Source organism: Trichechus manatus, unplaced genomic scaffold (genome assembly GCF_000243295.1).
Source record: "Trichechus manatus latirostris isolate Lorelei unplaced genomic scaffold, TriManLat1.0 scaffold00063, whole genome shotgun sequence".
Taxonomy (NCBI): domain Eukaryota; kingdom Metazoa; phylum Chordata; class Mammalia; order Sirenia; family Trichechidae; genus Trichechus; species Trichechus manatus.
The window spans coordinates 9455892-9483261 of NW_004443999.1; the positions used below are offsets into that span (position 1 = coordinate 9455892).

The window sequence follows — 27370 nt, forward strand, 5'->3', positions numbered from 1 at the left end:
CAGGAGCATGTGAAGTAACCACCAGGGGCACAAATGGTTGTCTGGAGGCCCTGGGGACATGTTTATTCAGCTTTCAGTTCATTCAGCTGCTCTTTAAATGAAGACGGCTGGAGAAGTTATAAAAAAAAAAAAATTACACATGAAACGGTTTCCCCGATTTCCACCAGCTGTGTCTTCACCCAGGGCACTCTTGGAGGTCTTGTGTGGCTGTGTGAAGAACAGTGGGTGCTTTGTGGATGTGACGTGGGTGGCACTGTGGGGGGGAGGGGAGGGCAATTCCTGCTGGCAGGAGCTGTTATTGGCTCAGTAGAACCGGCACTTTTTTTCATAGCACTTATGGCTGTTTGTAATTGTGTATTTAAGTGATTAAGTTATTGTGTCTGGAGGGATTCTTGTCTGTTTTACCAAAAATCCCCAGGAGGACGGGGATAATGACCTTTTTGTTCCCCATCTTATCTGCAGTACATAGCACAGCGCCAGTTCCTAATAGGCACTTAATAAATATTTGCTACATAAATCAAAGTGAGATGTATAAATATAAGTATAGGTTATCTTCAGGGTGCTAAAGGCTTCCAGCTAAAGGGTGCTAGAATCCCTTAGAAATAACCTGCTCCCTTTTTATTATATAACTCATCTCCCTGATGGCTCAGTGGATGAAATTCCTTTTCCTTATCTTCACAGACGAGTTTAGCTACGCACTCATGGGGCTTATCCCCTCCTCAGCTTTATTTTAAACTTTTTTTCAGATGGTCATTTTTTTTTTTTTCTCCAAAGGAAATCTTCTGTGGAATTCTAATCCAAAACAGAACAAAACCAATCTGGCATTTCTCTGGTTGCAGTAGAAGCGGGAGACAGGCCTGCCCCTTCTGAGCTCCTAGGGTCCTCCAATGAACCCCTAAGAGTCCCTGGTTTGAAAACCCTTACCTGGGGGGCCCCAAAGGACCCACTCAGCTCTGGGGAATTGGGCTTCTGGGTGGTATCCAAGCCTTCAGACCTTGATTTAGACTTGAACACTCAAGCCACACCAGACCCCCAAGAGGTGGGAGACCCAGAATGCAGGTTCTAGCTCCTAAGAGAAAGGTACCCCTCCATCTCCTCGTATTCATCTTGTAAAGATGACCCCTTCCATAGGACCTGGTTTCATGGTAAAAAACAGCACAAACACATAAGAAAAATAACTTTGTTATTAAGCATATACAATCATTTCAAATGTTCTTCATAGTATCACATCCATAACTGTCTGAATACTAGCTCAACTGTTATATGGACCCGTTATAAATAATGAGCAACAGAGCTACTGAAGTATATGACTGATCACTGAAACAAAACAAACTCAAGACACACATGAAATTCCTCAGGGCACTTGCTTTGGGGATCTAATAAAGAATGCTGAGGTCCCTGGGGATGGGGGTGTGAGCTGATATTTGTAAAGGGGTCATTTTCTATGATTTTCCTAAAGCAATAAAATTTGCGGAAGGAGTATGTCAAGTCCAAGATTTTTAGGCCTTAACAGTCACGGTCATTGTTTTTTTCCAAATGGAAAAGTATCTTTTGATTTGTTGCGAAACATCCACGCTGACTGTTCCAGGAAAAATTCCATCTACGTCCCTGAATTCACAATTAATAATTTTAGATGGTTCTGTTCAACTAGTTGTTTGGTCCAGATTCCTGCAGATAATTTTCCTTTCAGGGAGGTTATCTGAAAGATGTATTAAGTTTGCACAATGAGGTGACTGTGGCTGTGTCTGTGTGACAGCCTGGGATGGGGGAAGGGAGTTTGGGGAGGGATGGCCAAAGGGTGATGAAGAAGCTGCTGCTTGTCAACCCAAGGAAATGCCTGGCTCCTAGTCATGGAGAATCTGTTTTCCCGCATGCCTGGGAACAAGGCTCCCAAATGCAACCCTCACTACAAACCCTGGACAGGAAGCCTGGGCAGAACCAGGTGGCCTTTATCTGGCATTTGATGGAGTAATACTTCCCCCACCCCAGCCAAGGTGCATTTGCTATTTACCTACCAGGTGATGGACACACCTGTACGATGTTGGATGGTAGAAATGACTTAAGCTGGTCAAGGAAGTCTGTGGCAGGAATTGGGAATTGACAAAGAAGGAGAGAGAAGGCAACATCTCCTTTGTGCTTCCACGCCTCCTTGGCATAGTAAAGTTTACAATTTTCTTCATTACTTCCTCTGTAGTTGGGATGGGAGGATGATTTTCCTAAGCAAAAATGTATGCTTTCCTTGAACCATTTTCAACAGTAGATGCTTACTCAAATGGCTTTCCAAAAACAGACACAACCAATTAAGGCCTCTTCCAAGTCCCACTTAGAGAGTGCAGAAAATTGAAGTCAACATTTCTACTAAAGGGTTGAGGAGGAGTAAAAAGATATTTTTTCCCCTGTGAAACATAAAGTGGCTTAGTAAAACTGTAGCAAATTTTACCCAAAACATGGATTTTTCCATTAGGTTCTGAAGTCTTGTTTTAGACAGTGAAAGCTCTGATTTTCTATCCATAACTAAAAGATGCGTTAGAAATAGTAATGTCTTATTATATCTTACCTTTGAAAAATATAATTTGGGCATAAAGAGTACATATTTAATCCTATGGTAGTAGTCTGTGCTTTGAAAATCCGAGGATTAATAATTATTTTATAAATTGACCTGATCCAGCAGATTGAGATTAAAAAATACAGGCTATTGGGTATTTTGCTGGAGGATAGTATCTAGAATAATCTCATGCATGAATTCCTGATATAATTACTTTCAGTTCATTCTTTTAATATATTATCCTAGCCTATGGCCAAATATGCAGTTTGGCTATATTTTCTGAGCCTCTAACAATAAAAAAAGATTTATATTTTTAAACACAGTTCACTATTAAGAAAAAGGTAATAAAATTCCTAATTTTTTCAAAAAGCCAAAGATGGATCTAACCCTTCTCATAGTGCCTGTGCATAGCTTTCTTCAGCATCCATCCGTCTACACCCTTTAAATACTGTGTTCCACAAACAGGCAAACATTAAATATATTCCAGATGGGAATCAACGGCTGCTCAGTTCATCGCTTGGTAAACCCGTAGTTGGAGATGCCCTCGGCTCTGTAGGTTGGATTCTGGAGAGACTGAGGGGAAGGAAGGATACTAGAAAAAGAACATTGAGGATGATTTCCTTGCACCTTTAAACTTCTGATGGACAGTCGCCGGGGATTTTGTGAACCCAAGAACTAGTGGAGTAAAGTGTCGGTGAAAAACTCAGCCACCAGCTGACAGACTAGAGTCTCGTATTCGAGTGAGATGGGAGCAGGGAAAGGATTGCTGTTGCCACTTGAGATTTGCAATGAAAGGTCCTTCCTTTGTTCTTAAGAAAGAAGATGGGAAAATGGCATACAAATACGAAAACAGCAGCTCTCTTTAAACAAGCTTTCCCAATAGGAGAGTTAAATGATGTCGGTTAAAAGCAGATTGAAAATGATACCGAACAAAAATTTCTCAAAAAATAGGAGGACGTCACAGATGGGAAACGGGAACCGGATCATGAGCAAACATGAGTTGTGAGAATGATCATTTAAAAAAAACAACAAAAACAAACCAGCTGCTGTAGTGCTGATCCCAACTCATGGTGACCCCAGGTGTGTCACAGCAGAACTGTCCTCCATGGGGTTTTCAATGGCTGTGCTATTTCAGAAGTAGATCTTCAGGTCTTTCTTCCGAGGTGCCTCTGGGTAGATTCAAACTACCAACCTTTCAGTTAGTAGTCGAGCACTTAGCTGTATGCACTACCCAGGGACTCCAATGATCATTTGGGAGACTGAGAATAAGGGAGAAAGTCTCCTGAACATTAGGTGGACAACAGCTGTTTTGTGAATCCTGAGAAAGCTATGTCCTCCGGGGCCCTTCGCCTTGGGGCACAGATGGGCCCTGGGAAAACATTCTAACTGGGAGTTTGGAACAACACCCCTTGCTGAACTGCCTTTCACATCTGCTGAAGAAGGGAAATCAAAGAGAAGGCCTGAAAAAGCAGAGATTTGGACTGAATTAAGAAAAATTAGGGGAAAACAGGAATGCCAAACAAGGAATACTTTGTTTTTTCCCCATCCAAGAGAACTTTCAATAGTGTATTATTCTCACTAACGTTGGCAAGCTTGGCTGGCCCCAGACAAAGACTTGTAGCACCCAAGGAGAGCAAATTTACCTGCCTTTGTTGATTTGGTTTCAACAGATGGAAGAATGCCCCGAATCCCGCCCCCACTAACCCAAGCCAGCAATCTGCAACCTTGAGTCCTGTGAGACATTAATTCAGTCTGCATCATGGCCTGATAGCACCTTCTGGGCACCCGACCAAAGCCACGGGATTCTGGGCCTCTCTCTAAGGGTCAGCCATCCCTATTTAATGGAGAATCTGTGATTTACTGGGCAGGCCAACTCATTGGATTAAATAGCTTTGAAATGTCCTGGCAAACCAGGAACCCATTGTGCTAATGTGAGTCATGGCATTTCATTCACTGACTGTGTTTTGAAAAGAGGATTTATTCCTACAGCTAGAGTAACTTTCTATCCTAACTCTGCACAGGATATTTATAGAGAAGCATGGCATGAATGCCTAATAGTCATCTTTGACTTTTAAAATGTGGCAACCTACATGACAACAAATATATGACTATAATTTTCTCCATCTTCCCTAATCTCCACTCCCTCTTAATTGTCTCCTTTCCTGAACCAAAATTGGGAAACGAGGTTAGATAAGGGGACAGAATATTTAAAACTTACTAGACCGACAAAGGGAAAAAACAGCTATTCACCAAGGTGAATATACATGGCTGCCCCTCCCCCAACCTTTAATTGCAGGTCCCAATTTTGATCCTTGAAGAGTAATAGTCTATTTTGGACACACTTCCCTCTTTTCTTTTTTTTAATAAGTAGCCTCACATTATTTCTTAGAGTTCACCTTCTCATTTTTTCTTTTTGGATATTCTTCCAAGTTTTAAGACACTACGAGAATACTTAACTCAGAACTCTAGAAGTTCTTGAAAAAAGAGAAAGTACAAGAAAAGTTTCTACGTAGACCACCCCAACTGGCTCTCACTGGGAAGTTTTTAAAGCGCTCATTTACTCCCTTCTGTCTCAAGTAGGGAGCTCTGAAAAAAGTATTTGGAAGAAGAGAAGTAGGGAGAAGCCAGGAAAAGGGTAAAGAAAATAAAAATGTATCTTTTCAATGTCCCCAGTGTATATGTTTTTGTAGATGATATAACTTCGGGTGAAAATACTTTTCTTTTCTCTTCCTTTGGCATGAAGATGCTGGGCTGTGTTAAGGATGAAAGTCTCTAGGTGTTCCCAAGGCTCTTGTCTCCCCTCTTTTTGGGTGGCTGTCTCCAGAGCCGAAGTCCATGGTTTCCGGGTAGCTGGACAATTCCTGAGGTAAAGGGTACTCCTCGGCTGAAGAGTGAGTTCGATACCCAAATACCTTTTCCTGCAGCTCGGCGATGTCGTTGCGGATGTCAGCCAGCAACAGCAGTAGGAAGTCAAAAGAACCAGGAGATCCCTGTGCACATGGGAGGAATCAAAGCTAGAACACAACAGACTCAACCTTTTGCATCAGCTATTACCTCCATGGATGCCATGATTTGCTAGACCCTCTGCTTGCTGGCAGCTACCCAGTAGATAACTCTGTGGCCCAAACTCAGTCAACATAAGGACTGCTAGATTAGCCTGGGTGATTCTCAAGATAGTTCTAATTCCCCCATCTTACGTACGAGCTTTGGTGACATATTCACCTCTCATCCCTCCTAACTCTAAACCAAAAAAAATCAAACCTGTTGCCATTGAGTTGATTCCAACTCATAGCGATCCTATGGGACAGAGTAAAACTGCCCCATAGGGTTTCCAAGGAGCAGCTGGTGGATTCAAACTGCTGTCCTTTTGGTTTGCAGCCAAGCTCTTAACCACTGAGCACCAGAGCTCCTAGCCCTAGGCTACAACAAATCTGGTAGGATGAAAGAATATGAGAATAACCACCCCAGGATACTTACCAAAGAAACAGAAAGATAATTATGAAGGCAGTAGAATAGTGGCTAAGAGCTTGGGATTCTGCTGTGTTTGAATCTCAGTTCTGTTGCTTACTAGCTGTGTGATTTCAGGCAAGTTACTTAATCTCTTTGGGTTTTGGTTTCCCCATCTGTAAAATGGGGATAATAATAGTCCTAAATTCATAGGATTTTGTAGAGTTTATAGATGAGGATTTAAATGAGTTAATACATGTAAAGGGCTAAGAGCATAATAAATGCTCAAAAATGTTATCTATTATTTTTAGAAGTAAAATTATTAAAATGTTTATGAGGATAATTGACTATAACTGCAACTAAATGAAGCTGAAGGATGTAAAGACACCAATACCTCAGTGATATAGAAAGAGCCAAACAAAAGCTTCCTAATTTTTCTATTTATTGAATACCCTTTATCATTATATAAACCTGTTGCCATCAAGTTGAATCCAACTTATAGTGACCTATAGGACAGGGAAGAACTGCCCCATAGGGTTTCCAGGGCTGTAATCTTTACAGAAGCAGACTGCCACATCTTTCTCCCACAGTGTGGCTGGTAGGTTTGAACTGCCGACCTTTCGGTTAGCATCCGAGCGATTAACCACTGTGCCACCAAGTCTCCTTTTTCATTATATAGTATTTATTAAGACTTAATTTCTATGTAGTGCTGTGTGGGGCATGGTAAAAAAATGTTTAACATGTATGTTCTGGGCTGTTTAGAAGCTTGCAGTAAAATCTTTATCTTGCCACACCCCTAGAGCCACCATCTTAGAAGCAACAGCTTACATCTGTACAGTACTTAGAGATGTACAGTGTGTCGACATCATTCGACCATCACCACAACCACTGGAGGTGTGGCAGATCAGATTCCATTACTGGCATTGCACAGGTGAGGAGGCGGACGCCTAGAAATGCTAGGTGATGTGGCCATGATCCGACAGCTGATATGTGGAAGACCTTCTACCTCTACCTTTCTACTGTCTACCTTTCTCCTTTCTTCAGAAATGACATTACTTCTTCAAAAGCAGAGGAGTTACTTGAAGTTTTTGTGCTTTTGGATACACCGAGTTTCATGTTAAATGTCCTAGACAGTATGTATACAGTATATGCAGCTAATTTCTTCTCAGCAATCCTAAACAGCCCTGTATACCTTTAATTTTTGTTGTTGTTGTTGAGGCTGTAGCAGAGTTATAATTTTTTTCTAGTCCTTTCAAATTTTTATGATATACCTGGAAACAGACTCATGACATACTGGGGTTTTGAACCTTAAGAGAAGACATTCCAAATAAAAATCAGCTATGATAAAAAAAAAAAAAAAATCCAAACCAGCTGCTAGAGGTTTCTGAGACTCTTTTCCTAACCACAGGCGGTTGAGTGACAGCTGGAAGGGGCAGCTTTTGCTAATAAGACCTACTTACAGGCTCACTGGAATCGCATCCCTGAGAACATTCCCACTAGGAAAGCAGGGCAGATAGTGCTACTTACTGGAGGCCCTCTGGGCCCAGGCGCTCCTCTCTCTCCCTGGAAACAGAAAGGCGAGGGTTAGCTTTCTGGACCATGTGGATGCCGCCATCACAGTCTCTATTAGATACCCACCAGCACCACCTCCATGACAAAACAACTAATATTTTCTACTGGAAACAAATGAAAGATGAAAGCAGGACTCATGGCACCACTTATTTCAACAGAACTGCTTGGGTCAAGTGTCTATCATTCTGATTTCCTGGGCCATATATTTTCGAACAAGATCTGACAAGAGGAATGCATGCATTTCCAGGCAACGTGTGGAATAACTTACAACCTTTCTAAAGTAAGTGACACTGACTTCTTTATGAGGCAAGTAGCAGGCAGCTCTCAGAGTGAAACTACCCATTTCCACCGAATGGAACTTCTCCTGTTCTTGACTTAAACATATCAAAGAAATGGAGACCAAAAAAGAAAAAAACAAAAACCGTACAAAAGAAAAAACCTTGGGTGGTGCAAACTGTTAACAGCTCAGCCGTTAACTGAAAACTGATTGGTTCAAGTCCACCCACAGTGCCTCGAAAGAAAGGCCTGGCAATATACTTCTGAAAAATCAGCCATTGAAAACTCTATGTACTACAGTTTCACTCTGACACACATGGGATCGCCATGAGTCATAACTGACTTGACAGCAACTGGTTTTTTAATGGTTTACTATTATAACACAGAGGCTTATTTAAAAAATATAAGCATAATTTTTACTAGAAATGGTTTTGGTTGTTGTTTTTGGGTGTTTATGGTTGGTTTCATATTTTAAGAAAATGCTTTTTAGATTTTCTTCCCAGCTTAAGTTTTGCCACATGCAAAATGGAGACAGTAAACACTGTTCAAGCTTTACTTGATGCCTGCACAGTACGCTGAAATGGAGAGACTGTAGGCTTGTAAAGAACACTCACAAGACTTACTTTGGAACCATGTCTTCCTGGTGCACCTGGTGGACCCTACAAGAGAAAGGGGTCTGGTTTAATAGAAGGAGAAAACATGGGATAAGAATACACTGTCAGCAATAGTAAGTGGATTTCCGATAAAATACTGACCACAGGGCCCCTCCGGCCTTGCTTAATGTGGGACAGATCAGGAGATGGTCCCATGGGTCCCATTGAGCCTCTTGGACCAGGCTGCCCAGGAGGGCCTGGCATTCCTGGAAAACCTGGGCTCCCCTTTGGTCCAGGTGAGCCTGTAATCAAAGAACACCTCATTAGTGACACAACCTGTGACAAGGACAACGAGCTCTGGCTGACACGAGAGTTCAGAAATCCTTATCAGCGACTTCTCCTTGCACTCTGCTCACTGCTTTCTGAGATCTCCACTGAGGTGTCACATAGACATTTAAACTCAATGTGATCAAAATTGGCTTCACCATATTCCCCTCTTTTCATGTACCACCAGTGACCCATCCACTCAAGCAGATGCTTAAGAGGCTTCTTAAATATTTCTCTATTTCCACAGCCTCCTTATCCAATCAGTGATAGGTTCCTACACATTTTACCTCTTTAACATCTCATAACTGTTTACTCCTCTTGATCCTCTCTATCAAAGAAGGGTAGTGGTTATCACAGCAGGGTGGTGGTTATAACAGCAAGGTAGTTGTTATCACAGCAGGGTATCAGTTAAGAATACAGGTGTTGGCATCAGAGACCTAGGTTTCAATCTTGCATAAATTGCTTGACCTCTCTGAACCACTTTAAACTTCAGTGTTAAAGATAACAACAACAAAACCCAAACTCACTAGATTGACTCAACCCTCCAGGGTAGTGTCTACTTACTGTTCCTCTACCAATGAGGTCTGGCATTCATCCAAAAAATTTGAGGCACACCAAAAAAGCAAAATGCAAAACACACACACACAAAAAAAAACCCACTTCATCAACAATGACAAAATCAAACAAACCCCATTTTTAAGAGATAAATCAATCAACAAAATCAGACTTAGAGATGACCCAGATGTTGGAATTATCAGAGATTTTAAAATAACAATGATTATTATTTTTAATAAGAATACAGTGGAAAAGATAGACAGCTTGTATGAACAGATGGGGGAATTTCTACAGAGAGATGGAAACTAGAGAGAAAAAAAGTCAAATGGAAATGCTAGAAATAAAAAAAAACCCATGATATCAGAGATGGGATTATCAAGAGACTGGCGAAAGTTGGGAAAGAACCAGTAAACTTAAAGGCAATAGACATTATCCAAAATGAAACACAAAAAGAAAAGAGGGAAATAAAAAATAAAACATTCAAGAGCTGTGGAACAATATCAAACAGTCTAACATATGTGTAACTGGAGTTCCAGAAGGAGAAGAAAACCCTACAGGGGCTCCCCTTTGTATATAGAATAAAGTCAAACTCCTCAGCACAGTATACAATGTCATCCATGACCAGGCCCTTGTTTTCCTCTGCAGGCATTTTTTTCACCATTGCCTCCTTTCCAATCACCTCTCAGCCCCATGCTCCCTAAATAAACCATGCTACTGTGCAGCCCCCAGCCTACTCTTCCCTCTTTTTCTCCTTTGCCTCCACTCCTATATGATCATCTCAGATCACATTTCTCCAAAACTATATTTCCTCACACCCCCTTTCCTGTAAGAGAATTAACTGCTCACTTCATTATGCACAATCCTAACCTATACATATACATCTATATACATATACCATTATCCTCTGAACATTCCTAACACTTAAAAATTGGGAGATTTCACATAAAAATCTGTATTTCTGGCTTCTTTTTGAAAACAGAAAGAACTAAAACCTGGACCACTATTCCCTCATGGGTACAACTTAATGGAGCTTTAGGTAGGGGCTGCCCCTTTAGATGGGGATATGTGCTCTCTGGTTTGTCCTCACTCTCTATTACTCACATCCTGTTCCCTTCACTCATTTATGCTACCTGCCTGGTTTCTGTAGACATCTGAGTTTCAACCTCTGTTTTAGACTGCTAGTTCCTTAAGTGCATGGCTGTGTCTTTTCATAAACATATTCCCACAGAGTCTCTGGCACTTAGTAGGCTGCTTAATAAATGTTTCTTTTCAAATGACTGCATTCAAGAGGCTAGGCTGATTGCTGTGCACCTGGTCCAATGATGTCTCTTTCAAAAGTGTACAGTAATCATTTTCTAGCCATACCTGACCCCTATATTGACACAGCACAGTGACAAGATGGAATAACTTTCAGGCTCCAGAAAACAAAACAAAACAATATAATTAAGAATAATTAAGCCAAAGATCAAGGCAGTCAATGTTTTACCCAAACAAGTCTCACACCACTGCTCTCAATGCTGCTTCCAGGTACATTCTGAAAGTGTTTATATCTGGGCAAAGGACCAGATCTCTCCTCTAACTAAATACTTCACATTCAATAGAACAAGGACAGGCCAGAGATAGTATCACACCTGCATTTACACAATCAGTGACTTCAGGGATCACTGTATGTCAAGTGCCTTTAACGAGTGGGACTTCGATGTGCAAATGGCAGGAGAAATGCCGTAAAGGCAAGAGAGCAGTGGCCACCCCCTTGCTCCTGAAGCCCAAGGGTTCCAACCTGGTGTTGTTTCCTGTATTGGTGCTCCAGTCTGCGATTCATCCCAGGCATTGGGACTGGACTTTCAGTGAAGGATGAGAGAAACCTTATTAGCTCTCTAGCTGCTCTAATACATCTTTGAGGGCAACACTAGACATAAGGAGTCAGAACAGGATTGGAGGAGAAAGCAAAGGCGATCCATTGCAAACAGCTCCTCCTCAATCACTCTCTGCAAGTTCACTAAAGGTAAAAACTAAACGGGCTCCATCAAGGACCCTGGACAGCTCAAACTATGTTAGAAACCAGAAGGCAGTATTGGAAAAGAAAGCCAGGGAATCATTCATTAAGAAGAACAACAGCAAATGGCTCCCAGTTCCTGCAGTCTGTCCTTGTCCTTGTGGTATGTAGACTGGCCTGGAGATTATCTTTCTCCAGGGAAGCAAAGCAAGAACATTCTCTTAGAGAAGGGTGGAGAACACTATGCTAGGAATCAGTTTGTAAGGAAAGACCCAGTCTGTTTAGGACAGCAAGAAGCTGCCTGTATGAGGCATCTGCCGGAGAAAACCCAACATGACCCAGGGAACCTCAAGCCGGGGGAATGAACAAGAGGATACACCAAAGTCCAGGATCAGTTCTTATTCTCTGTATGAGATCTAGGCCACCTATGTTTGAATGACACTAGGAGATTAAGACCTAAGTGAAGAAAAAACATAAATACTTCAGGGAAAAACTCTAAGCCTTTGTTCTTGCTCACCTTCCAACTATAAAAATTGCACATGACCCCTTGGACCAATCCTACCAGTCTTCCATGTCCAGCTCAAACCTAGAGTCCTCTGATCCCTGCAGGCTACTATGGTCTCTCCCTTCTTTAAGCTCCCATGGCAGGAAGCATCTGTGCACTTACTTGGGGACATCTGGATGCTGTTTTATTCTATTTGCGTTTGTTCTACGTGTCTTGTCTTCTCAATTAGACTGTCAAGAGGTCACTCATAACACCTAGCACACTGCTCAGCAATGATAATCAGGGATAAGATGCTCAACATTTTAGAATCATTTGCTCACATGAATGCCTCCATTTCCCTTTGTGGTGTGAAAAAAAGCTATTGCTTTATCCATCTATGGTGGGACTCATAATAAACTACAACACTCTGTAACTATTTTTTGAAGTTCTCATTGTATATTTCCTCATAAAATGATAGCACATTTGAGATTTTCTTCAAACTAATAAGGGTGAGTCTCAAAACCAGTATGCTGAATGCAAGAAGCCAGATAAAAAGTACATACTATAAAATTCCATTTATAGGAAATTCTAGAACAGGCAAGACTCTAGCAATAGAAAGCAGGTCAGCGGTTGCCCAGAGATAGAGACAAGAGGGTGGAGTGACTGCAAACGGGCACCAGGGAATTTTCCAAGGTGATGGAAATGTTTTCTATCTTGATTAGGGTGGTAATTTCACAGGTGTATACATTTGTCAAAACTCAGCAAACTGTAACTTAAATAGGTACATTTTATTTATGCAATTATATTTCAGTAAAGTTGAAATATACTTGCTATGGATTGAATTGTATACTCCCAAAATATGTGTTGTAAATCCTAACCCCTATACCTATGGAGGAGCCCTGGTGGCCTAGTGGTTAAGAGCTCAGCTGCTAACCAAAAGGACGGCAGTTCGAATCCACCAGGTGCTCCTTGGAAACCCTATGGGGCAGTTCTACTCTGTCCTATGGGATCGCTATGAGTCGGAATCAACTCGATGGCAATGGTAAATGGGTAATACCTGTGGATGTGATCCTATTTGGGAATAGGGTTTTCTGAGATATGTTAGCAAGGCCGTATCAGTGTAAAGTGTGTGTTAAGCCTCACTTTTGAGATATAAAAAGAGCAGATTAGGCACAGAAGTAAGAAAGCACACGTGGGGGAAGATATATGCCACACCACATGAAGATCGCCAAGTAACTGAGGAACAGAAGCTGAAAAGAGACAAGGACCTTCCCTTAGAGCTGGCAGAGAGACAAAGCCTTCCCCTAGAGCCTAAACTGTGAGAGAATAAATTTCTGTTTGTTAAAGCCACTCACTTGTGGTATTTCTGTTACCATGGCACTAAGAAACTAAGCCACTACTTAACAAATGCTTATAAAGAAGAAATACATAGATAGGCATAAAAATAAATACAGATGTAAATGTGTGTTAACAAATAATATGAGAAGGAGGAAATAATAGAGTAGGGAATAGTAGAAATGAGGCTAGCCAGGAGTTGTCAGAGCTGGGTGAAGGGCCCGTAAGGGTTCATTATACCATGCTCTGTTTTTGTACATGTTTAAATTTTTCCAGAATAAAGTTAAAAAATAGTTTTCATTTTGTTTCTTGATAACTTAAAGTTATCTTTGGGAATCTTATCCAATCCAGCACAATGGCCTTTTTCTATTGGTCACTACTGGTTATGAGTGTTTCACGGGCTCAAGGGCCTGATTCCCAAAGCCCTGGGTGCCACAGGGGTGCTGGGCCCTGGAGCTCCTGCTTCTGTTCTCAGTGATCGAAGCCACAGAACACAGTCCAGCCCCAATTAAGGTGAGCTCTCGGCAGGCCTCTGCTGGTGTCTCTGGCACCTTCCATGCCCTTCTCCACACTTACCGGGAGGGCCCTGGCCCCCAGGCAGACCAGGTGGTCCGGGAAGGTAGGCGTTTGAGGCCAGCACCTTGTCACCAGTGATGTACTTGCCCAGGTTGGCAGCATTGTTGGGGAGCAGGGCAATCTGTGAAGACAAAAGGACAGCCCCGTTAGGAGGGAATGGCTCCACTGTAAGGGAGATGTGCTGCTGTGTCTGCCTTGCAGAGGCAGCAAAACCTTTTCTTAATGATTCCCTGTTATCAGAGCCAGTTAGTGCTCAGGGGGACTGCAGGGATCCCCTTTCTAAACCTAGAGGCCTTCTAATGAATGTGACTTGCAGGAGATCACTCAGCTAGTTAGTGGGAGAGCCTGGACAAGGCTCTGGATTGCCTAGACATCGCAATTAGACTCATTACTACCATAAAATAATAAAATCTACCTGTTTTCATGTGACGGTATCGGTGGTTCAGTGGTAGAATTCTCACTTTCCATGTGGGAGACACAGGTTTGACTCCTGGCCAATGCATCTCCTGTGAAGCCACCACCCATCTGTCAGAGGAGGCTTGCATGTTGCTATGATGCTGAAAAAGTTTCAGTGGCGCTTCCAGACTAGGAAGAAAATCTGGCGATCTACTTCCGAAAATCAGCCAATGAAAAACTCTATGGATCACGACGGTCCAATCCACAGTCGATCATGGGGATGGTACATGACTGGGCAGTGTTTCATTCTGTTTTGCATGGGGTCACCATGAGTTGGGAGCTGATCCAATGGCAGCCAACCACAACAACTACAACCACCTGTTTCATAATCTCGATTTGTTAAAAAATTACTTTAAGGCTCAAACATGTATTGAGTACCTATTACGTGCCAGGCCCTGGGCTTGGTTTGAAGGCTACCATGGTGACCAAGACCTGGTCTCTGCCCTTAATGCACTCTCAGCCTTGGGAGCCAGAACCAAGAAAGTGGCTTATAGTTTACATGCACACTCTTGGCTGACCTTTGGTACAACTGGGAAACAGTGACTGTGGTGGTTTTAAAATATGCCTGCAAATTCTTTAACACTCCCCCCTTCAAAAAGGTGGAGGATAACTTCCCACCCATTGAGTGTGGACTGTATTTAGTGAGTTGCTTCTAGAATTTGACAGCAGTGACAGCATGTATCTTCTGAGACAAGGTCACGAAAGGCATTGTGGCTTCCCCCTTGCTCTCTTGGATCATTCATGCTAGGGGAAGCCAATGGGATTGCACAAATGAATGAAAGACCTTTACATTCCTTGGAGCCTCAGCTCAGGGAAACTGAGCGAATCTGTAAGTGAATCAGTAAGAACTGAATGCCACGAACTTCCATCTACTAACTGATAAAGGGAATAATGAAAAAAAACCCAAACCAAACCTGTTGCCATCCAGTCAATTCCCATAGTGACCCTAAAGGACACAGAGTAGAAATGTCCCGTAGGGCTTCCAAGGAGCAGCTGGTGGATTCGAACTGCTGACCTTTTGGTTAGCAGCCAAACACTTACCACTGTGCCACAATATCCCCTTTTATGGCTGGTATGAGGGCTTGGTGGTTCAGTGGTAGAGTTCTCACCCTTCATGGGGAAGGCCCAGTTCAACTCCCAGCCAATGCACCTCATGCACAGCCACCTGTCTGTCAGTGGAGGCTTGCTTGTTACTATGAACTGGTTTCAGCAGAGCTCCCAGACTAAGATGGACTAGGAAGAAAGGCCTGGCGATCTACTTCCAAAAACTAGCCAATGGAAACTCTACGGATCACAACAGTTCAATCTGCAACCCATCATGGGGTTGGGGCAGGACTGGGCAGCATTTTGTTCCCTTGTGCATGGGGTTACTATGAGTCAGGGGCTGACACAATGGCAGTTAACAACAGCGACAACATGGCTGAGAGAATTAATGAGGTAATTATGTTGGGTACCCAGCATAGGACCTGGAACATACTAAGTGCTTGATAAATGATAGTTCTAGTCTCTTCCCTCCAAGAAGCTAATTCAGGGGTACAAATTCAACTGAGATAGGGCATGTTTCTGAGGATCACAGAGGACTTGCTCTGGATCCTGGAGTCCTGAAAAACCAAGTATCTCTGTGATTTCTGAAACAAGCTGCAATTGTCTCCCCATCCTCCTGCATGCAGCCTGGCTTGGGGGTCCTCTGGACAGAGGGCAGCGCAGGCTAGGAGAGGTGCATGGAAGGTCACACCTTAACCCCTGGAGTTCTCGGAGGCTCCAAGCCCGTGTCTGGATCTGAGTTTTAGAAAAAGGTACCTATTACCTGTGCGTGATCAGAGGTGGCTGATGGCCACCGTAAAAAAGGGGTACCCTTTGGGGTTTAACGTCAGCACAGAGCACTAAATTAAAAATCATGCAAGGTTCTTCCTGGGGTTTACATCCACTCAGACTCACAACTTTAGGGAGGAAGAAGCAAACAGTTGAATGCTGATGTGAACAACTATGGCGTTTTCTTCACCTTCCCCCTTCACGTGAAGTCTGCATTTATCACCTCTCATTTGCTTCCTCAGGGATTTGCTTATTTTCCCAAGGACTCCAGACTCCCAGGAAGTTCTGATGCAGCTGTGAGGCACACTCTGTTAAAGATGGTATACAAAATTGCCCCAGAGATTTCAGGGCCTGCATGCGTTTTAAATATGGAAGGAATTCCGTATTAGGGATTAGGGCAAATTGACTTGATAGTAACATAGCAGGGGAATGTAGCAAAAGATAAGGAGATCTCGATTCTCCCAAGCACAGGCTGGAGGGGAGTGCGTGGGGGACTACAAATCCATCTCCTGAACTACAGCCAAGATTCCGCGCTGTGAATGCCTGCAGGTAGGCCTGGGAAAGTGTTGTTGCCCAAGATGATGTTCTCTGACGTCAGGTCTTGGATCTCCTGGAATCGTGTCTATTTCTGAGCACGCAGACTTGGCAATGACTGCATTCAGCACTCCCATTATGAAACATGATTCTGATGGATTACCCTGGCAGCGATCCTATTCTGCTGGGTGGTTGCTGGATTTGGGGCTCTCTCGATCCAGTTTTATAAGCTGATGGTTTGTTTTAGTCACAGAGACAGATATTCTTGCCAGTGGAAGAAACCCAATGTTAATGAAAAGTGACTATCATGATCATATGTTGCTTGCATTTTGGCAAACGACTTTTACCTGATATATCTTATGGGAACAAATTATTTCACAAGGTGCCTGACCCAGTCCTGTACCTCATTTTAATGGAGCACTTTTAACTTTTCTATAAGGTAAAATCTTAGAAACCACAAGAGGGTCTCAGGGTGTGCCTGTAGCCTGGCATGCAGAGCACAGTGAGCCGTGAGGGCGCTGGTCTCCCTCTCATGCTTGGGGAGGATGTCCAAGGCTCCTAGGTTAAGAGATCCTACTCCCACTTCAGCTTCCCTAGGTGTCTTGTTTGAGCTTGGAATGGTCCCTGCTCTGGAACTCTCTCAAGTGATTTTTTTCCCTTCTTAGAATTCCAAGTCGATTGAAACCCACCTAGCTTGGGCAGCAAGGGACGCTCAGAGAGCTAGGAAACTCAAAGACGCTTCAACACTGTCCTCTGACGGGTCCCTTAGCATCCTCAGCACTTCTGAGGATGTGTCCTAGAAAGCTCAGGAGCTTGGTAGCCATCACTAAAACCCTTGTGTAAGGACAGCCTAGCAGGGGCCTGTGAGCTAAGATTCCTGCTCACCCACTGCCTTCCAGATACACATCTTCCTCTATACCTTGAGAAGACTTGGTGTTCCCTGAAAGATGCAAGGAACAATGGCACTGTATCAGCAATGTCATGGGTTCAATTCCCCTGTGACCACCAGTCAGGATCCAGTAGGGGTGACCAGAAGAATTAAAATCTTGTGCAACTTAAAAGTCAGCTTTGTACTATTTCAGGTCAGGGTTCACAGTTCAGAGTCAAAACCAGGACCCCGCTGTGCTTCTATTCATTTAAAATGGTGCTGGTGTCACTTTGTCACAGCAATAGACCACTCTACCCTGCAAATATGTGCTTGTGGCCCTGGGGGGAAGGAAGACGAGCTAATGAATGAGGGAACCAGATTAGCAAATCTACCCCAACGATTGGGCAGTGGGAAACACCGGCAGCTGAAGGGTGGTCCAACCCTATTATCTGATTCCAATGAAATGTGGACTCATTGTCCAGCAACATATAAGGAAGACTGAAGAATTAACGCATTTGAATTATGGTGTTGGCAAAGAATATTGACTATACCATGGACTGCCAGAAGAACGAACAAATCTGTCTTGGAAGAAGAACAGCCAGAATGTTCATTAGAAGCGAGGATTGGGAAGACCTCATCTCACGTACTTTGGACATGTTATCAGGAGGGACTAGTCCCTGGAGAAGGACATCAGACATCGTGTTTGGTAAAGTAGAGGGTCAGCGAAAAAGAGGAAGACCTTCAACGAGACAGATTAACCCAATGGCTGCAATGATGGCTTGAAGGGCAGCAACGATGGTGAGGATGGTGCAGGACATATGGTTGCTATGAGTTGGAACTGACCCGATGGCACCTAACAACAACAGGCTTATGTTTAAGTCAGCCCTGCCACTTTCTGCCTGTGGGATCTTGGTAAGCTACACAATCTGGATTTCCTCGTCTATAAAATGGAGATGGTAACAGCCACCTAAAAGGGTAGCTGGAAGGGTTAACTTGATGAAACTTTTAGGTGCCTGGCTAGTAGTGCCCGGCCTAGTAACTGTTCGCAGCTATTAACCATGGATACAGGGAACGTTCTGGTTGGGGGTTGCTCCTGGCTCTGTTTCCAAGTTGCTATGTGACTTTGGGCAAGTCTCTTCACCGTTCCAGATTTTCATCTTCACATCTACAAAACGAGGGGTTTGGACCAGATGATCACATCTTTGGATTGCAGATATTCTAAGCAACCAGAGGGAGAGGCCTGCGTGAGGACGGACTCTAGAAATACTCTCCCGCTCCTGCACAGCGCCTGCCGCTCTGGCCGCTCCCTTGTAAAAGTCATCAGGTGACTCCTTCAACAGCCCCCTTGGTTTCCTGGCTGACCTCCTGGTAGGTCATCTTGCTCCCTTCATCTCCTCTGGGTCAGCAGGATGAGAGAAAAGTTAAGGGGCTAGGGTTTGAGAGGTGGCCATCCAGAATTCCCAGCTGGACTTTCTGCATGAAAGTCAGAAAAGGATGGGCCTTCGGGCTGCCAGGTGTTTGGGAGGAAGGGTAGAGTCACGTAAGAAGGGTCTATACTTTCCCTGGATTTCCACCAATGTGATTATGAACATCATTATTTCCTATCAGCCTCCATAATAGACCATTCCTCCCTGCAGAGCTGTTGGAACAAATAAATGAAGGGCCGCCTGTAACATACTTTGTACAGGACATAAACCCGTTGCCGTCCAGTCGATTCTGACTCATATACATGTTAAATGTTTATCTAATAAACATGTACACAGCTCTTTCTAGGTGGCGGGCACTGCTCTACGTCCTTTACAAAGGTTAACTCATTTAATCATCATGAAAACCCTGTGTAGTAGATAGTATTATTAACGCTACTTTACAGAACAGAGACACCGAGATGTTAAGTAATTTACCCAGGGTCACACAGCTAGCAAATGGTGGAGCTGGGACTTAAATTTAGCCGATCTGTCTCCAGAATCTGTGTTCATAACCACTACACCATGCAGCCTCTCTTAATATTACTCTGATATTTGGCAAAGCAACATGCAATCACTTTAATAGGGATTAGCCTTCCTAATGATCCTGAGAAGACATCTTTTACAGAGTAAGTAGGTCAACGTAGCAGAGAAAGCCACAAGCTATTGAGAAGCCATTTATTTGCCCGATGCTAAAGGTAGAGCTAGAGTGAGGAGGTGCAGCTATCAGGTTGCAAATCTGCTAACATGTTTGATACCTCTGGACTTCTAACTTCTGAAGCTTCCACTATCTGTCCCATTCCATTTGGCAATTGTTTACTGACTCACACTGGTTTTTGTTTCCCCAATAACACTGTAAGTTTAGTTAAGGCAGTATTCCATACTGTTATTCCATGCCGTTTTGTAGTTCCTCATCTCCCAGCCCACTGCAGGGCTCAGGAGGTGCCGAACGAACACTTGCCGAATGAATCATGATTTGTGCTTCCCTCAAATGCTCACTGGGGGAGAGGCTGCTTGCTTATGAATGTATTAGTCTTCTCAAAACTAAAACCAAACTCTATAGGACAGAGTAGAACTGCCCCATATGGTTTCCAAGGATCAGCTGGTGGACTTGAACTACTGACCTCTTGATTGGCAGCTGAGCTCTTAACCACTGTGCCACCAGGGCTCCATTAATCTCCTAGAGCTCCCAAAACAAGTTACAACACACTGAGTGGCTTAAAACAACGGAAATTCACAGTTCTGGAGGCTAGAAGTCTGAAATCAAGGTGTCCACAGGGCCATACTCTCTCTGAAGGCTCTAGGGGAGAACCTGTTCATGCCGTTCTCTTAGCTTCTGGAGTTACTGGCAATCCTTGGTATTCCTTGGCTTGTAGCTGCATCATTCCAATCTGTCTACCTGTGCGTCTGTGTATTCCCTTCTTCTAAGTACCCAGTCATATCGGATTTAGGGCACACCCTACTCCAATCATCCTACTCTAGTCATCTTCACTTAAAGACATCTGCAAAGGCCCTATTTCCAAGCCAGGTCACATTCACAGGCGCCTGGGTTTAGGAACTGAACATATCCTTTTATGGGACACATTTCAACCCACAACCAGGAGTAAGGAGACCCTCTGCTCCCCTCCACTCTGCTCCCGCATCCACCCAAGGAGGCTGAACACACTGTTAAACCCCTACTCAGCCTGGCCTCATCTGACCCCAGAGCCAGGCCACACCCTCTGGAATCTCACCTTCTTTGGACGCTGCGGCAATCCCACTTCTCAAATCAAATAGTCGGTGCGGCCAGAAAACAAGTGGCTTTTAAAAAACTGGCTGGCTCCTTGGCTATGATTTTTCTTCAGTGCTCTGGAAGGACCAGCCCCCCCACTAAAAGCTAACTCACTGGTATCTTATCTACCACTCAACTCTCCTTTTCTAGCTGAATTGCTTGTTTTTTTTCCACCAACATGAGAAATGGCAGAGGTAGGCACTGGAGTCTGCATGCCATCTGAAAAGACTTTTAATTGGAAAATAAAACACAGAATCTGGAAACCCCACAAAACAAATATATATCTTATCAAATTATTATAAGGCAAGCACCCTTTTAATCAACACCCAGGTCAAAAAACAACTTTGCTGGAAGCCCCAGAAGCCCCTCTGTGGGCTCTTCCCCATCACAGTCTCTTGCCAGAATTAACCACTACCCTGACTTTTATATTAACAAAACATATGTATATATTTTATAGGGATCCCCAGTGGCACAGTGGTTAAGTGCTCGGCTGCTAACCAAAAGGTCAATGGTTTGAACTCACCAGATGCTCTGCAGGAGAAAGATGTGGCAGCCTGCTTCCATAAAGATTTACAGCCTTGGAAACCCTATGAGGGCACTTCTACTCTGTCCTGTAGGGTCACTGTGAGTCGGAATTGACTCGATGACAACGGGAATGGGTTATATATTTTATAATGTGTTACATGTTGATATATAACACATAATTACATAATACATATAAAAATTTTATAGTACATAATTTTAAAAATATGCCATGTATTATACATTATCTGGGAGGAAGACCTGGCCATCTGCTTTCATAAACGTTACAGCCAAGAAAACCCTATAGAGCAGTTCTACTCTGTCACATGGGGTCTCTAAGAGTCAGAATCAACACCCAACAAGAAGAACATATGATCCATACTTGCATATATTGTATGTAATAAAATATGTACATAAAATATAACATTACCCAACTGTACATCCCTAGACATGATCGTTAGCCTTGCCCATTTAGAAATATGTCTCTTAAGCTTCTTTTAATCTATAGGTGGCTGCTTTGGCTCTCTCTTTTCCTGACAACTTACCGCTGAAGAACCCAGGCGTGGGACTGCAGAGTTTCCCAGAGTTGGAATTGTGCTGACTGCGCACTCCTGGTGCAGTGCAACGTGTTTGCAAACCATTGTATACTGTGGGTTGGCCACAGTCATGGTTGGCCACACCATACCTGCTTCCAGGCCACTGTTTATTTGGGCAGATGTCCTAGACTCTTTTTTGGCTGTTCCGCAAGGAACAGAACAGATGGCATTAGCAGCAGTGTGATGATGTTAGACATCCACTGACGATCCAAACACCAGCACAGGAGAAGTGGGTGGGAAGACCTGGGTTTTAGTTCTGGCCTTGCCGCTTGGGCAGCTACTTCCCCTCTCGGAAACATCAGCATCTTTCTTACAGGGCCATGGTGGAATGCAATGAGTTCCTGGATATACGCTTTATAAACTGGAGAGTGCAGCTCATTCTAATGCTGTTGTTGTTGTGTGCTGTGGTGTCAATTCCGACTCAGAGCAACCCCAATATGACAGAGTAGAACGGCCCCACAGGGTTTCCAAGGCTGTAATCTTTATGGAAGCAGATTGCCAGGTCTTTCTCCCGTGGAGTTACTGGTGGGTTCCAAGCCTTGACCTTTCAGATAGCCGAATGCTTAACCATTGTACTAACAGGGCTCCTTCAATATGGCACCCAGCATTCCCAGGTGATCTTCCATCCAAGTACTAACTAGGTACTTTTAAACATGAATTACTGCCTCAGTAATGGAAACTCAGCAGTGGTAACTCGGGGTGGTGCAGATGGTTAAGTGCTTGACTACTAGCTGAAAGGCTGGCTATTCAAACCCACCCAGGGGTGCCTCGGAAGACAGGCTTGGCGATCTGCTTCTGAAAGGTCACGGCCTTGAAAACGCTATGGGACAGTTCTACTCTGCACACATGGGCTCTCCCTGAGTCAGAATCGACTTGATGACAACTAACAACAATAACATCAGCAGTAGCCCAGAAACGCCGCAGTGCATTTTGTAGGGAGAATTCGGTATACGGTGGGCCAATCCTAGTCCAACTCAATGTTGTGTCAGTTACTGGAGTACTAAGAAGACCTCATACTTCTTTTTGTGGCTCCATAGTAGGGTCTTTAAGGGTGACAGGTATTATGACACAAGTTTTCCAATCTCTTTTTAACATTTCTTCTTTCACAGATCATCACATATCCCAGGCAGGCTAAGGGAAAGCCAGATGTTGATGTAGCAACTGAATTTCTGAACCACTTCAGATATTTAGCTCCACTATTACTAAAGAAGAGGAGCCCTGGTGGTGCAGTGGCTAAGTGCTTGGCTGCTAACCAAAAGGTCAGCGGTTCAAATCCACCAGCTGCTCCTTGGAAACCCTATGAGGCAGTTCTACTCTGTCCTACAGGGTTTGGTTTTGGTTTTTATATCCAGCTGCCCCATGGGAGAAAGATGTGGCCATCTGCTTCCGTAAAGATTACAGCTTGGAACTGCTATGGGGAAGTTCTACTCTGTTCTATAGGGTCGCAATGAGTCGCAATCTACTTGATGGCAATGGGTTTTGGTTTATTCCTAAAGATGCTCTGGCTGGAAAGAGCTTCCCTATAGCTCTTAGATTAGCTGCCCCAGGAGGGAAGCTAAGGGTAGCTTTATGCCTTGAGACACTGATCAACTGCTTCCACATGTCCCAATCCTCTGACCTCCAAAATGCAAACTTACTCCTTCCATGAACCTTTTCTTGGATACACTCAATAAATACTACTATCAATCCACGCTCCACCTGGGGATAGCTATGTAGGATGTATTTATTTACGTCTCTGCGTTTAAGTATATACACACAAAGTTGTCTGCCTGATCTCCCTATTAGATCACAAGCTATTTAGGGTTGGACCCACATTTTACTCACGATTACGCATAAAATAGACACGTCTCTGCTAACATTAACAACATGTTCACCAACAATGTGCAAAAGGCCTGCGTATTTGTCTTCTCAGCCTGTTGATCTGCTTGTTTAACTGGTAGCTGTGGTTCTCATTAGGGGTTGGCTGCATGTTTGTTGAACATGGAAAAGCAGTATTGTCTCATGTTTGCCCTTTCGCCCTTTAGAATAACTGGATGCCAAAGTCAAACAGATTGTATACACTTCTTTGATGTACTAAGAGTCTTGAGTGGAAGCAATTAAATAAACAAACCAGTAAGTTTACGTTTTAACAGCATCAGAGAAATTTCTGAGTCACCGACAAAACCAGCAAATTGAGTGACCTTAGGTATAATAATTACCATCTACCTGGATCCTGGACAGTCTTTCCAGAAATCCTGGACAGTCTTTCTAGATCACTAGGCCATCACAGGGAACTCTCACAGCATAACTGCACTACTGGAGACCTGGTAATCCATCAGACATGGATGGAAGCCTTTCATAAAGTGAGCCATCTCTCACCGTCTGTGGCACATGGCACCAAAGCCGCTGAGTTGTAAACTGCAGAACGCAATGCATTCTAATAGGCGCCTTGAAAAACGATTTACTCCTCATATGTGACTTGAATGCCAGCGTTAGCTCAGAACTGCTGTGATGTGGAGGCACACAGAGCCCAGATAAAGCCCATGCTATGATTTGATTTTTAAATGTGAAAATACAGCTGCTGTAGAAATCTGTTTGATGGAAGTTTACAGAAAGGATGTTCTCCATTGGATAAAATACAGATAAAATATAATCACATAGGTCTGCCCCAGGGCCACGTGTCTGGACACTCATTTTACAGTCACCAAAGTCACATCTCATCCTTTCTGGAGTTGCCACCTGCCCCTCCCCTAGCAGCCTACTATAATAATCACCTAATCAACACACCGGGTTGCCATGAGTCAGGGGCTGACTGAATGGCAGCTAAAAATAACAATCAACTCCCAGGAGCTAGAGTACACAATTGGTTTGCAATTGGCTGCTAACAAAGGTTGGTGGTTCAAACCCACTCAGCCACTCTGTGGAAGAAAGACTGGATGATCTGTTTCTGTACAGATTATAACCAAGAACATCCCACAGAGCAGTCCTACTCTGTAATACACAGAGTCCCCATGAGTCGAGGTGACTCCATGGCAACCAATAACAACAACAATCAACTCCCTGCCTTCCTTGTGTTTTAATGCCCTTTAGATCATCACCCCTGAGGGTGGTGGGCAAAGCATCTTGAGTCCAAACCTAGCCTGACCCAGTACTCCCAGGCGGGCTTCCATCCAAGTACTAACCAGGTACTTTTAAACATGAATTACTCCTCGTCCTACCAACAAGGCCAGGGATGAAGATGCATTTTCTTATTGTTTTTACACAGTCTTCCACTTCTCCCCCACCAAGTCTTCACTTTATTTCATTGTTTTCTGCATACCCGGCTGCGCACCCACCTTCTGCTTCAGCTGCAGCACTGTCTGCTTCATCTGGTGGAACTCCTTGCACGAGGCGCAGCAGGTCCCGTCCTGCACCGCGTTCTTGCCCTTCTCTTCCGGCCCTGCGGAGGGAGACCGCGTCAGAAAGTGCAGTCCTGTGAAGGCGGGCGGCTGGGAGCGTACGTACGAGGGGTGGAGGGGTGGGTGTGTGCATCTTACAGTTCTGGGGTCACTGACGGCACACCCAGCTCAGGGAGGGGAGAGGTGGGAGTGTGAGGCCCCAACTGCTGCATTTTAGGCTCAGTTGTTCCTCTATAGGCCTTCCTAGCGTCCGCTCTTTCACATGTCCTTTCCAGGAGACAGGCCCTATAAATCAGAGAAGGTTTATACTCCCCTCTGAGGCCAATTTTAGGAGCCCTGATGGTGCAATGGTTAAAGTGCTCTGCTGCTAACCGAAAGGGCTGAGGTTCGAACCACTGTGTTGGAGAAAGATGTGGCAGTCTGCTTGGGTAAAGACTACAGCTTCTGAAACTCTATGGGACAGTTCTACTCTGTCCTGTAGGGTCACTGTAAGTCAGAATACACTTGATGGCAACGGATTTGGTTTTTTGAAGGCTAACTTTCAGGTGCTGTAAATTATCCCCCATGTCAGGCAGTGGGACTCTTGTGCAGGGCTCACAGAGATGGTCTTTGTCACCGCTGAGAACCGAGTGCTCCAAAGGGGCATGGCCAGGCTGGATGGCAGACCTCACAGGGGGGCTGGAAGTCAGGATGGAAACGAGCTGGGCACTTTGGACACAGCCCACCTGGGGCCTAATGTGGTGGGCACCTGGGGAGGCAGCAAGATTCAGAGAAGGAAAGTCATCTGCATCAGATCCGCTATGGTGCTGTGTACACAGGCTAGGCACCTGCAGGGTCCAAATCTGCCACTATGGGGGACCAGGTGTGAGCTTGCTATCGGAGTTCCGTCCAGAACCCCTGATCTGCCAGGCAGGCCCTCGTGGAATGGTTCTCAAAGCATGACCCCAGACCAGCAGCATCAGCACCGTCTGGGTGCCTGTCAGAAATGCAAGTTCTCGGAATCAGAAACCTTGAGGGTGTGCCCAGCACCCTGTTCTAAGAAAGCTCTCCAAGTGACTTGGATGCTCACCCAAGTTCAACAATCACCACTTTCCGGAAGAGATCCTGGTAAGTGACCTTTTACCTGAAAATGCCTGAGCTGTTTTCTGAACCCCAAACGCTGTTCTATGGCTCCACCCTACCAGCAGTTTCTGGTAGTGTGGTATAGGATAGTGTGATGGTTAAGGCTGTGTGTCATCTAGGCTGGGCCATGATTCTCAGTGATTTGACATTATGTAATGATGTAGTTTGGCAGTTATGTAATGATTTAGTCATCCTCCATGATGTGATCTGATGTCATCAGCCAATCAGTTGTAAGGCGAGTTTCCTCTGGGGTGCGGCCTGCATCCAATATATATATGGATGTTCTGTCAAAGCTTGCTTGCTTGCTCTGGATCCTGCATCTGGCTCGTCATCATCTGACCTCCAGTTTCTTGGGACTTGAACTAGTGGCCTGCCTTCTGACCTGCTGATCTTGGGTTTGTCAGCCCCTGCAGCTGTGTGAGTCAGGAACAGCCTCCAGCCTGACGCCTGACCCACGTACTTGGGACTTGGCAGCCTCTACAACCACGTGAGCCATTTCCTTGAGATAAATCTCTCTCTATATATATATGCTTCATTGGTTTTGCTTCTCTAGAGAACCCAGCCTAAGACAGATAGGTAGGTCCTAAGATTATGTGAATTATCAGAGCACAGAGAATCAAGAATAACTTTATCTGAAAGACTGCTGAAGCTCCCACTGACACAGAAGCAAGAAAGCACAGTAGTTGAGAGTGTGGGCTCTGGTGGAGTCAGATGATCTAGGTTCCAATCTTGCTGTTGCCACTTAGTACCTTTGAGGTTGGGCAAGTCACAAGCTCTGTGAGCTTCCGTTCCTTGAATGGTAAAATAACAGAACTGCATGTGGGTGATGTGAGGATTCAATGAAATAACACATGTAAGCACCTAGAAAAAGGAGCCCTGGTGGCACAGTGGTTAAGTGCTCAGCCGCTAACAGAAAGGTCAGCGGTTCGAACCCACCACCCACTATGAAGAAGAAAGATGTGGCAATTTGCTTCTGCAAATATTTTTTAAAAACCCGAAAATCCATTGCTGTCGAGTCAATTGCAACTCATAGTAACCCTACAGGACAGAGAAGAACTGCCTCATAGGGTTTCTAAGGCTGTAATCTTTACAGAAGCAGATTGCTACATCTTTCTCCTGAGGAGCAGCTGGTGAGTTCTAACC

The 27370-nt window shown here is 44.1% G+C and overlaps 1 protein-coding gene across 1 annotated transcript in view; it reads right to left on the reverse strand.

Annotated features, from left to right (window-relative positions):
* Positions 1-5301: 5301 nt before the first annotated feature.
* CCBE1 (collagen and calcium binding EGF domains 1) overlaps positions 5302-27370 on the reverse strand; it is a 244027-nt gene continuing 221958 nt past the window's right edge. Inside the window, exons 6-11 of the mRNA XM_004379272.1 lie at positions 25043-25146; positions 13707-13827; positions 8596-8735; positions 8464-8499; positions 7520-7555; positions 5302-5535 (exon numbers count right to left, since the gene is read on the reverse strand). Coding sequence (XP_004379329.1) covers positions 5302-5535; positions 7520-7555; positions 8464-8499; positions 8596-8735; positions 13707-13827; positions 25043-25146 — 671 coding nt within the window. The remainder of the gene's footprint in view (positions 5536-7519; positions 7556-8463; positions 8500-8595; positions 8736-13706; positions 13828-25042; positions 25147-27370) is intronic.